Here is a 13146-nt window from a genome sequence, read left to right on the forward strand (position 1 = left end):
AGCAAATCAAGCTTCAATATATATTTTTTTAACTTGTTAAATTTAAACTAAGCTTGAACGGTTACTAATCATGGTTCCTAATAATGTTCGGTTGGATTTTGGAATTACTAAAATGTTTTTAGGTATGCCCTTAGAATACTCATGTTAGTTAGGGATTGGGTGATGATGTTGTGCACTCCGAATCGTTGATTGCCAAGACAGATGGTCCGATTGTGCACAACACCATCCTCCAATCCCTAACTAACACGAGTGCCAAAATGTTTTCATTTAGACTGATCATTGGTTTGGATAAGCTTCATTGTCATTTGGTTTGGTTATTTGGCATGTTGGATTGCCTAAATGAAAACATTTCGGCACGTATCGCTTGGTACGAGGCTTTGTTAGCTTGTTTAAGATGTTGGATAGCCTAAATGTGAACATTTTGGCACATCACTTGGTACGAGGCTTCGTTAGCTTGTTATGAATATTGTTCCAGATCGGTTCCATTTTGACTTGTGCTCATCGTTTGTTGATTATGTTTCAGGTGCGAAGTCTAATGGCGACCGGATTGAAGAACATATAAGATCATTTTTCCGTCAGGCAGAGGTCGGTTTTGCGCGGTGTCATCAAGTCGATGACTTCTAGGATACTCGAAAATCTGTGTCCATTGTTCAAGGGATTTTGGGTACTGGGTTTTCTTAGAAAGAAGAAATCCTGGAAACGACAGACCTCTACTTAGATTTCTATCCAATCAACCACTGCTTGGATCTCTGTGCCAAGAGGACTAAGCGAATTCTCGAATTTTACACTCAATCTGAGAAGGAAAAAGACTCCTTATTAACACTAGCACAAGTCACTGAAGACGATCTTTCTTCCCGTCACTCTCGAGAACACTCGAGCATAGCATACAGGGAGAGCACAACGCAAGCAAGCAAGCATGACAACAAGAATGTCTTGCGAGGTTCACATCCTAGAGAATAGGCTCGAAGTACAGGATTGGGTGGTTTCAATTGGTCTCCTGCAAGCAGGGCTTTTACACCATTCTGGCTTGCAAGGTGGCCACGTTTAGAAAGTTCTATGTACCCCTTATAATGAAGTTGGGTTCATTGAACTCTTTTTGGAAACTATTTTATTCGAAATTCTGGACATTGTTTTCCATTGTCAGCCAAACACGAGAAAATAAAAGAGAAAATGTACTTTACGCGAAATGATTCACATAAATCAAACAACAAAATGTCTTACACCAAAACAAACAGTCTTGATGAATAAGTGATCCCAAATCCGGTAGATACTGAGTCCATTCATCCAGATCGTATCTTGATGTTACAACAATGGGGCCTATGAACATTACCTACTAGGAAGTTGCAACCCACATCTTGGGCTTTAATGCAAAAGAATGAAAATATCATCTCAAACACCTTGTTGATTAGCACTGGGTTCCTCAGCTTCCACAAACCACCTGTTAACTCGTTTACGAGCTACGGATACCTGCAAAAAAATACAAATTATGTTTCCTCTCTTTATAGTGAAACATTATCTATCAAAATCCCTCATTTCCATCCACCTCGAAGAAAAACGTACTTCGTTGACTTGTTTTAAGACGTACCAAGCACAAGCAAAAAAAAAAAACACACTTTAATGGGAACTCTAGTTAATCGAGAAAAAATCACTGCCAGCCTGCTAGGATAGTATCAAAAACAGGAAAGAATTCCAGAAGTCAGGAACCATGAAAACCCCCCTTACCTGATTATCCCAATCAGTTTTGCAAGTGATTGTGATGAGCACAATAGTTTGAACGAATGTGCCAAACAACATACCAATCCAGACACCCTACAAAAAAAATCTGCATAAGTTGCTTGAATAAACAACTTACTCATTTTGTGAGGGATATAGAGGGATTGAAAGGACTAACAATAACGGAAAACAGATCAAAGAGAATATCGCAAGTGTATTTTCACTTGTCAGCGTATTGAACGACCACATTAATGACTACGCATGGATCATGGATTTGCGAGGAAAAGGTATAAGCAGTCGAAAGATAGAAAAACAAACTAAAGCAAAAGATGTTTAATTTGTCCTACTTTTGTTTACTGTTTAGTATGTTTCAACAACCACAAGACCAAAACATGGTGTTAGTAACTTCGTTTTCCAACTGAAATATTATTTCAAGTTTTCTGCGAACTCAGACTGAGATCCCATTTCTAAACTCCACCCCAATTATTGTAGGAGTGTTGCTATATGTACCGACCACGGGGAGGGAAAACGTACCGACGGCCGCCGGCGGGCCGTCTCCGGCCACCAGACGGCCGATCCGAGCCGTTCAAAAATTTTAAAAAATAAAACCGAGGGGGCCAACGCGGGAATCAAGGGCATCCGAGGTGTTTAGGGTGCTTGATCAAAGCACCCTTTTTTCGTGTATATATGTACACACACATATATACACGAAAAAAGGGTGCTTTGATCAAGCACCCTAAACACCTCGGATGCCCTTGATTCCCGCGCTGGCCCCCTCGGTTTTATTTTTTAAAATTTTTGAACGGCTCGGATCGGCCGTCCGGTGGCCGGAGACGGCCCGCCGGCGGCCGTCGGTACGTTTTCTCTCCCCCAATGGTCGGTACTCATAGATTTTTCGTTATTGTAGTATGCAGGGGGGAAAAATGAGGAATGAAATAACTCACTTTGACTTGCATATGGAACACATAACCGAGCACTACTCCCACTGGAACCCCTACTAGGTAATAGCAAGCAATGTTAACATAGGCGACAATGCTCTGCCAGCCAGCCCCAACAGCAACACCTGCAGAATGAATTGAAATTGCACCAATCATTCACTAAAGGCGAATAATTCTTCCTTGGCCAGAGAAAACTGAAAAGTGTGGGTATCCCAAAATTTTAGAAAGAAAGGGAAGTGCATAGGTTGGCTTCAAACATGGCGTAGTGTGGGTCATACTCGAAGAGTGAATTTGGTCACACTGTTGGAAATTGTCTCACATTGGTTAATTATCACCTCGAAAACTAGTATATGAGCCTAGGCGGCCATTGTCAATTGATTTTGAGTTGGATGCTTTAACATGGTATCCGAGCTAGGTAAAATCCTGGGCAAGTTTTGTGGGTATGCAGGACAAAAGAGCAAGTATATTATCCTTTTCAAAAAACAAAACAAAACATGCTACTTCTCCTTTTCCAAAAACAAAACAAAACATGTTGCTTCTCATCATTCATTGATCCCTTTTCTCATATATATTTGTTGCCATCGTGATACAACCATAGGTAGAGTTGCTGTACAGAAAGGAGAAGATTACCAGAAAGAACAGGCTGAACACTGTTCATAAGAATGGAGCATGCCAAAAGAGGCGATAAATCTGCAACTGCAACAGCTACCTCACTGCTATCTGTGAATATGTAAGCTAGGCGGCCCCGGAACAACAGGAAGAAAATGAATAACGTGAATCCGATGGCAAATGATGTTAGCACTATGTTCACGATTGAGAATTTTGCAGCTTTTGAGTTCCCTCTTCCAAGTTCATTTGAGACCCGTACGCTAGAAATTTCCAAAGACAAAAGTGGTACAAGGCTAAGTGCAAAAATGCTTTACGGTGAGAAAAAGGAATGTAAAGCGAATAAAAAGGAAAAGAGCTGGACTTCAGGGTCATCCAATGACCAAGATGTGACTGCGAAAATGAAAAGCAATAACAAAAACAGCATTCTTCACAACAAATAACAAATACTGCAGTACAATAAAAGTACCGATCATACCTAGCTGCAGCCATGAAACCAAAAGCTAACATCATTTCCCAACCATTAATATTGAGGCTGCATGCAGAAAGATGCATGTGATCAGTCGAATGATAAAACGCTTTGGAACATTCAAGGCGGAAAGGGGAAGAGAGTTCGATGGAAGGGCAGGAAAAGAGTGTTACCAAATAGAGAGAGCATCTATTTCAATCTCAGCATTCTCCATGTTTCCTGTTAGAAGAATCAGGACTGTGTTGTACCATAGTTCCAGACTGTCAGGCAAATCACAGATTTAAATTGAAGCGTTTTGTCATCTCAAAGAAGCAATATGATATATATCAGTACGTTACTTTAAGTGAAATGGTATACGGTCCACAGGATATTGATGTGGTGTACTTCTTTATGGCTACCAACGTGAAAATTGACAAATAAATAGGTAACAAACCCGACTGTGAGAGAAGTAGAAAGCTTCTGCACTCGTGAGTGTACTGATACTCATCCACACAATATGACAAATCATGAAAATTAAACCACAAAAAAGAGCAAGCACACAAATTCATAAGGATTTGTAGGATTTGGCTTATGGCCTACGCACAATGAAAGAGAAGAAACACTATGAAACGGCAAGGTCTGTAACCCTACACTCTCCCAGAAATACTGTAGCCCCAAATATCCCATTGTAAAGGAAAACCAGCATACAGATTAGGTAAAAAGAATACCCAATAGGCAATAATAATAGGGCAAATTTCAGTTTGACCCCTTATGGTTTGGGCCGGGTGCAGACACACCCCTCCTGCTTTGAATATCACCACATAACACCCTGTGGTTTGTGGACTAATGTGCACATCCAACTCTGTTAACAGAACTTGCGAAATGACTCTAATGCCCTTGTGAAATTTAACACCAGGTCTTCTTCCCCAAAACTCCTATCAAAACCCTAAATTTCACACCACCACCACCACCACCACCACCATACACATACCTGCCACCACCCGGCCATAACCGTTGCACCCCACCACACAAAATAAATTCCGGTAGCCCCTAAATCCTAATCGGCAGCCTCAGTGAATTCCACCATGGCTGCCCAACACCAACGAGCTCGTCCGCCACTGCGACCGTCGTAACATCTTCAGCCCCAATGCCCTCTTTACCCTGCTTGTCACTGCCATCCCCACCCTTTCACCGGCGACCCCATCCTGCCGCCGTCTTCGCCGCCTTCCACCACTGCTGCGGCGGAGTAGTAATTAAGCGCGTTTTGAGGCCTTCGAGAGTTTCGAAAGGGCATGGGAGGTCGATGGGTTCAGTGGCAGCGGCGGCTGCGGTGTCGTCATTATGGTGGCGGGGTTGTGGTGGTGGGTTAGAAGGAATGGTGGGTGCGGAGTCACTGCGGGTGTGGTGGCCATGATTGTGGGTTTGTTGAGGTGCTGGTGGTGCGGTGGCCCATGATTGCGGGTTTGTTGACCTTTGGAAGATGGATGCAACAGAGGAGGAGCGGATCTGGGTAGAGCAGATTAGGATATAGGAGGGGCCGATTTGGGGAAAGTGGGAGGAAGATGGCATTTCTGTAATTTGGGAATATATTAGGGTATTTTGTTATAAATTGTAGTCGTACTCATAGTCACTCTTAAAATAGGCGAGTGAAGCACACCTCCTGCACACCTCCCGTTAAATTGGACAGAAACTCTAACTGTGCACATTAGTCCACAAACCACAGGGTGTTATGTGATGATATTCAAAGCAGGAGGGGTGTGTCTGCACCCGGCCCAAACCATAAGGGGTCAAACTGAAATTTTCCCATAATAATATACGGGTCATGCCTATTGGGTCAGTGGGTCGAAAACGTAATGCCGGCAGAATTTGAGACACAACTCACCACCGTATGTGAAAATAAATAAGTAGCCTAGTTTCGAGGTCTATTCAGGCTCTGGAAAATTCCATACAATTCAAGGCTTGTTTGGTTCACAACGCTTATTTGCTCATTTTAAAAGCATGCAATAAGCAAATGAGTTTGTTTGGTAGCTACCAAATTGGTTATGACATATTAATGCAAAACAACAACCTTAATACATAAAATCCAATAAGCAAATGAACAATTGGCAGCAAACGAATTTTCTTACTTTGAATTTTTCTTAAGTAATAGGCAATGAGACACCAATAGGCAAGTTATCAAATGGCCCATCATTAGCTCAAGAGGTTAAGAAGAACATGGAAACCCAAAGCAGGGTCAAAAACCAAGAAGTAAGGTAAGTGGTGCCAAAGTTTTTTTTTTCCCTCCATAACATTATTGGGCCGGTCATCATAACTCATCAATATGAAACAAAAAAGGTTATCAACAACTTCCAACTACATATAGACCAACTGGGATACAATTTAAGTGCTTTTAACTTAACTTGCAATGGATGGAAGAAGGCTTACCAAAGCATGACACCAGATGATAAAGAAAGCTTGATGACTGGCCACAGATCCTTGAAAGCCAAGAATGAGAAACCCGTCCACGTGTCTCGGCACCCTCCACACATAACAAAGGAAAGCTGGCCCATATTAGGAAGCCAATATACTAAAATGGTAGATATCATGGCCCCAGGAATACCAAATTTGTATCTCACTGTCAAAAGCCATGAGAGAAAGATATGGATTGAAAGCGAACAAAATGCCAAGTATGAAATAATCATGTTCTTGCTCTGAGTCTGTAGGAACATCTGGCAGGTGAAGGATGGAATGAAGGAGAACACCACAGGGATAAACCAGAGAGCAATTACGCCTGCCTCTTCTGCAATGGCTTCATCCTGGCCTAAAGCTTTCAAAATCGGAGTGGTCAAGCAGAACACAGGGACAAGGAAAATCATGCATGTGAATAGGACAATCCAGGACCTTTGAAGATACACGCCTAGCATGTGGTGTTGATTTGCACCATACGCTTGCCCACATAGAGTCTCTAATCCACTAGCCATTCCCAACTGCACAACCACATGAACCCATTTTTTTGAAAATTTTTCCATCTCGTTCCACATAAGAAACAAAAACAAATAATTATTACCACCCGTTTCTGAGTTCCATGTTGGAATTTGAACATTATCCTGGATACTTATGCTTGGAAAAATCCCCCAACTAGAGATTCAACTCCAAACATTAAAATTCTAACATTTACATTGTTAAACCAAAACAGAAATTGCTTACACCATGGTTGTGAAATTGTCTATGATTAAGCTTATATCATCATACTGTTAGAAAATTCACAGAAAAGGGGAAAAACCGTAGCTTTATAAACCAAGTTAAGAGTGTACAACATTGATTGTCGAAATTTATATAGTTGTTTTGCCCTTTCTGTTATCTTTTGGTAAACCAGTTACATAAGAGAAATGATGAGGGTCGTTTACAACATCATATATGGCCCCAAGATGCAGCCTTCCGTGATTAGAAATCTTTCTTGAATAACCTAAATCCCTGGAAACCAAGATATTTAATTGCCTTGGACAACAAACTTCACTTCTGTATGTTTTCTGGTCTTGTTCCTTACGTTGCTACTCATTAATAGAGTTTCAAAGATGACAAACAATAGAAAGGTTACGCTTGCAACTTACCAGGCTACCATTAGCAAACCTCACTAAGACAGTTGCAACAAGAGCATATCCAGCAAGCTCTGTAGCTCCAATGTGCCCAACAAATGCCTGGCTAATGATACTAATACCGAAGGTTGAACATCTAGTGAATATAGCCGGACCAGCCACCACCCACATTTTCTTGGTCTCACTCCATAACCTGTCCTTCAGCTTTTCCTCACTAGGAACACCCTTTTGTCCTTTACCATTCGTCAATAGATTCTCATGAATATCAAGATCCATTTTGGTGAACTCCAATTCTTCTGGTGCTTCCAAACGTGCTGCAGAAAAGAAGATATGAATATCAAACTAGCACAACCCACAATCATTTTGCTGTGAGTAATACTATACAGGGTCCTCTTTCTCAACTTATAGCCATTTCTTGACGCAAGGCGATTGAGCTAAATTAAAAAAATGCACGTAGAACCTAGGAAGGATTCCTGAGTTACCATTTGAAGAGAGCAGCTCCTACAAACTGAAAAAGAATTCTACATTGACTTTGAACTTCCATTGGGATTCTTCATTAGAGAAGCACATTGAGTACGCGTTTGTACTTAAGTCATGCTAGAATTGAACTATGTGTCTAAATAAGAAAGAAAGAGCAAAGATGGTTTCCGTCTGAGGATGGCCAATGCTTGAATGTCCATTGGATTTACATAGAGGGATGTTGGTCGGATTTCTTATGGGGTGCAATTTCAGCCAACTGTCTCAACGGTAACCTAAGGCTTATCAAAACAATGGGCATTGCAGTTGTGTGCTTTGGAAGATTTTATGTTCAATAGTTAAACGTTGAATCTGACACTCAAGTGTCCAGGGAAAAACTTGGTGTGTTGTGAACAGATCATTTCCCTGAACCTATCCAAATGTTTTGAATGCATGGTGTCTCACACAACCAAACAGATGTCTTTAACCATTGGCGTTACTAAAGAATTATGTTGTAGAATACTCGAAGAGAACTCCTCAAACTCTTGTCTATTCATTTCACCACTTTTTCCCTCAGAAGTGTTGTATCATCATGTTTCCATGTCATCTTGTCAAGACTGCTAAACAGAACAGCCTAACAAAAGTCATGTATCCTTAGATTGGATTTCCAAGATTCCATCTGCATCTGTAGTGGATACATTAAAATCTCAAAGAAAACACCTTGGACATATCTTGGATATGCTATATTCCTATAATTTCTTCAAAGGAGCTTTTATTTTCACATTCATAGCGTATTCCACAGCCCCCTTTCTCAAGTGCACTCCTTCCGCAGCCCACCTAAGATAAACAGTGAGGGCAGTGGAAGATATGTTTTGAATGGCAGAAATTATGCTCCGTCCGTGTAAGTGCAAGTACATTTAGGCTCCATTTGGCATGGATATGTGTGGATTTCAAAGGAAAAGGCATTACTCTAGTTTGAACACAGATACAAGAGTTTAGCTATAGGTGGCTGGAGAAGCTAGAGTGGCACATGGCTGAGGTAGAAAAGATGTGTTTTATTACAATCATCGCACTTCTACTAAATTAAATAACTCACTCAAATCCATCGCAAGATCATGATAAAGCTTTCAAACGCAGTGTTTCAAGATAAGTGCAGACTATAGAACATAGATTCAAACAAAGTCATTGAACAGTAATGTCAAATCCCTTCACGGGAATACATATCTATCCAAATGGAGCCTTATAATCGTAGTTGTCAAACTGTGAATCAAAATGGTCCTTTTCCAAATCATGAAATTGCTCTTATTCGGTCATGAATTCACGAATAAGATGAACTATATATCTCTACACTCACATCAAAAGGCTTTTTTCGACACTGGAATCACCACACTTTTTTCTCACTAGATGACTTCAAGTAAATCCTTTTGCAGGCGAAGCATGTCAATAAAGTGAATCGATTTTAGATGTCTAGAACCACGTTGTTTGTTGCATATCGGGAATTGTATGATTTTCGTGCTCCAGTGATTCGCCCCGTAGATTCAATCCGACAACTCGGTATATCAAATCGAATCAGACGATCTGAATCATCAATCGTACTGTTCTAATAACAGAGCTTATATTTAATGTGACATTTCTTTTTAAGTTTATCCTTTTCTATCACACAAAACACACACTCCAGGATCTTATTTCGGCTGTACTAGCATTTGTTTGCAACTAAGGAATCTACAACTTGAGCAAATATCACATTTGTTCAAAGAAAGCTACCAATCCAACAATCACTATTGATTTAGAACTTCCTCACCTGATGGACTCTATCAAACAGCTTCAGTATTTTCTTACCCACCAAATGAGGTGCTGGTCTTTTGGTGGAAACTCGTATTCTAATTGGACAAGGTCGTTGGAGTCCCATAGCCCTTTATTGGGCTAAACACACTGCTAACACCACTTTAGCTTCTGCCCCAACATAGCTGCGATAGGGTTCTATTTATTGGGTTGCGATGTGACGGGGCAATACCTTAGTGGAGGTGACAAGTACCATACCTGCACTACTATTTACCAAACCAAACCGACAAAGCCATCTTAGAGGGGAAGCCAAAGATGCAATCGCTTCGGGGCCCTAATTTTTTGGCCCAGGGAGGGCCCCGAAAAATATAGCTTATACTAAACTATTAAAAATATTAAATAGTGAAGAGTTGCAATATCCTTCAAATAACTTCTACCTGGCAATGTGGCAGTAGAAGCTCTTTCATTTCTTAAGGATCTCGGTTCAAATCTCGGCCCCTGTTCTCAACCTTTTTCAGCAAAGGACCCCTTCTTGCAATCAATATGGACTGAGTTGAAGAGTGCGCAGGAAGCGCAACTTTGTCCCTTTTTATTTTTGAAGTGTCAACTAACTCAACTATATCTTGTCACTAAATTTTGTTGAATTCCGAAGTAGAAGACGTTGAATTTTTCTAAAATTTCTTTCGTTAGACTTTTTCTCTTAAATTTGAATTCTCGATTGAATTTTCTGTGTGTGCAAATTTCCGCTCAAAGATGTGTATAGGGCCTCGTATTAAAATTTCGCTAGCCCCAATATCTTTGAGCCGACACTACAAACAAAGGCTTATGTCTCAATTATTAATAGTGTACCACAAAAAGATATTTTCTGACCTGAAAACTTTTTCAAGTCAGAGAAATTATTCACCTCCACACAAATCTGTGGGCTCACCGAAAAGGGGCAGTCTGTCACTTCACTTGGCACCTAAACACAAACACTTGGTAGCTGCTATGGAGCAGAACAGTTATATTGCAATTGTTACTTTCCAAAATGCAAAATAAACAGACGTCAGTCAATTTTTTTCTGGGTGACCAATCAAAATCCTAATTGGTAGAACGGAAAAAAAAAACTGTAAAAATGTGGATTTAGATGCTGCTATGTTTGGTTTGTGTTTTGAAAAGTTTTTTAAAAAATAGTAGGGATAATAAGTGGGGAGAGATAGAAAGAGAAATATTAGAAGTAGAAGGAATCTAGAGGGAATCTTTTGAAAAATTCTTTTCAAGTAGCAAAAAGAACAAGGCATTGTCAAACGGCGAGTCACCTAATTGTATGGGTGAGCAAAAAAACCATTGATCCGCAAATCCGGTCCAAACCAATCCAAACCGCATAGTTTGGTCTGATTTTTTAGAAGTGTGGTTTGGCTCCAGTTTTAAAAAATTATAAACCATGTTCAATGGTTTGGTCTGTGGGTTTATGTTAACGGTTCAAGTTCCAATCCGATCCAAATCGTATGCATGTATGTATACGTATGTGTATATGTATGTATATTTATTGATATATACACGATTTAGATATACCAAATAAAACTAGTCTAAGTCATAGTCAATTAATTTCCTAATCTAATACTCTAAATTTTTATGTTGAAACTATATTCCTATTCTTTTTAAACCTAATGTAATAAACATAAATTGGCAAATTGCATCCATATCTTTCTTTCCTAGGCAGTAATATGCACTCTTTGTTAGCCACTATTTTTCCTCTTAATTAGTTTTTTCTTTACTATATTCCTTAAATAGGAAAAGAACTGGTTTTTATACTAATAATGACTGATTTAATATATCTCTCAATACTAATTTAAATAGTTTATGAAGATAGATATCCCGTTTTTAGGCAAACCGTGGTTCAAACCGGAACCGATCCATTTTTTTATAGTTTGGATTGGTTTGGTTCTATGCATTCTATGAATTGGTTTGGTTTTTCAAATTCACAATCCGTATGTATTGGTTTGGTTCTAATTAATTTACTATAAAACCGAACCAATCTAAACCATGCTCACCCCTACCTAATTGTATATTAAGATCCAACTTTTTATCTATTTATCTGATGTGAGACTTAATGTTCACACATGTTCTAACAATTTTAAAATCAATGTGCAACGCAAGCTTTATTTTTTTATAAGGTAGGTCTGTTCTTGTATGGAAAATAGCTATTGCTACAATCAAATCTTATGGTAGTTGTGTGTAAACCCAAGATTAAGACAACTTAATAGGGTAAAATGAAGGTACTTTCTGCATATTTTTCATGTCATTTGACAAGTTTTTTTTTCCTCGGCAAAATAAATTTTATTAACTCAAAGCAAAAATACTCTGAGAAAAAAGGATGAAAGCAAAAGCAATAATGCATGAGAGATATGTCCATAAAAAGGACACACCACCTCACCAAAGCTAAGCTAACAGGTTGGGCCGACTTTAAGATCTCGAGGCCTAAGATAAAATTGTGAGGGAAAAAAAAGGTATTCTCACAAGGAAAAAAAAAGAGGCCCCTAAGACCTGAATCATGTACCTATTGGATAACAAAACTAAGCTTTTTCCTTGTGGTCATTTGTTATATTAGGGCTATATTGAATATATATTGCATTTCTATCTAGGGCCCTAATTTTGAGCCAAAGTTCGGGACTTAAGTCGGCGGTCTCGTCCGGCTTAGCGCAAAGCCGGCCCTGCCAACAAGCTAAGTTGGTAAGATGCCGACCGAAAACACCAATAGAAGGAGATGCAAACACCAAAGGCACATAACACCAACGTAAAATGTACAGAACAACACAAATTATAAGTTGAATCAACAGGCATACGTACGTGAAGATAGAGTACTAGAAACAGTAAAAAAAAATGGTGGCGAAGAAAAAGGAGAGTGACTTACGTACAAGAAAGCTGATAGTAATATTAAGGTGTATAGTTTCTCTTTGTTGGTAATTCAATCGTCTTGATCTTCACACGAGATGAAGAGAAGAGGTGGAAAAACTGAAACAGAGAAAACAAAAAGAAGGCTGAAGCAGCCTGTGCCAGCAACTAGTGGTGTTTAATCGAGAGAGAGAGAGAGAGAGAGAGAGAGAGAGAGAGAAGGAAAAGAAGGCTTTTGCATCTGCACAAATATACGTATCTTTCTCCTTAAATAAGAATCGTTTGAAAGGAATTTAGAAGAATTGACCATTCAGAGTGTATTTTGCTTTCTTGTACGAGAATATTCATTGAAAAAGGAAGGGAATGCAACTGGTAGGCCTCCAAGTGTTCGGGCTCGACTAGTTTAATATTAGGTGATGAGCTCGAGGTTGTTAGTGTGTGTGAAATTTGAGCTCTAATATATCTAGCTCCAGTCGAAGAAAGGTAAACGAGCTGAACTCGAGCTCAAATTTGAGATCGATCTCTGAGAAAAATAAGAAAATAGTGTAAATTACTACACATTGTAAAATAAAATGTCATGAAGATAATTTCGTATTCGCGATCCTACTCGAGCTAAGTTATGGCTAACTCGAGCTCGGCTCGATTACGAAATGGCCGGTCTCAAAAAATTCTGGTTCTATCTCGTTTTTTAACTTATTGGTCAAGCTCAAACAAGTGCTCAAACAAGCTCTTACTGACAACGAACGGCCTGCTA

The 13146-nt window shown here is 39.6% G+C and overlaps 2 protein-coding genes across 5 annotated transcripts in view; both read right to left on the reverse strand.

Moving 5' to 3' along the window:
• LOC131321414 (protein DETOXIFICATION 21-like) overlaps nucleotides 1-12551 on the reverse strand; it is a 36116-nt gene extending 23565 nt beyond the window's left edge. The window contains exon 1 of one of the 2 annotated variants that reach the window (XM_058352419.1): nucleotides 12416-12551. The gene's annotated coding sequence lies outside the window, so the exon portion shown is untranslated. Of the gene's footprint in view, nucleotides 1-12411 lie in introns of both variants that reach the window. The other variant, XM_058352418.1, reaches the window with a different exon arrangement.
• On the reverse strand, nucleotides 1177-12559 carry LOC131321412 (protein DETOXIFICATION 21-like). Of its 3 annotated transcripts, none has more exons than XM_058352412.1 (9): nucleotides 12416-12559; nucleotides 7296-7594; nucleotides 6130-6671; nucleotides 3900-3986; nucleotides 3736-3792; nucleotides 3282-3520; nucleotides 2658-2776; nucleotides 1723-1809; nucleotides 1177-1467 (listed from the first exon to the last, which is right to left on the reverse strand). In XM_058352412.1, exons 2-9 carry the CDS (start codon nucleotides 7554-7556, stop codon nucleotides 1390-1392), a joined length of 1470 nt encoding a protein of 489 aa, XP_058208395.1. In that variant the 5' UTR covers nucleotides 7557-7594; nucleotides 12416-12559; the 3' UTR covers nucleotides 1177-1389. The 3 variants fall into 3 exon arrangements, with proteins under 3 accessions (XP_058208395.1, XP_058208394.1, XP_058208396.1); XM_058352411.1 differs by having other exon boundaries at nucleotides 12412-12556; XM_058352413.1 differs by lacking the exon at nucleotides 12416-12559 and adding an exon at nucleotides 7763-8028.
• Nucleotides 12560-13146: the final 587 nt, after the last annotated feature.

Source organism: Rhododendron vialii, chromosome 3a (genome assembly GCF_030253575.1).
Source record: "Rhododendron vialii isolate Sample 1 chromosome 3a, ASM3025357v1".
Classification (NCBI taxonomy): domain Eukaryota; kingdom Viridiplantae; phylum Streptophyta; class Magnoliopsida; order Ericales; family Ericaceae; genus Rhododendron; species Rhododendron vialii.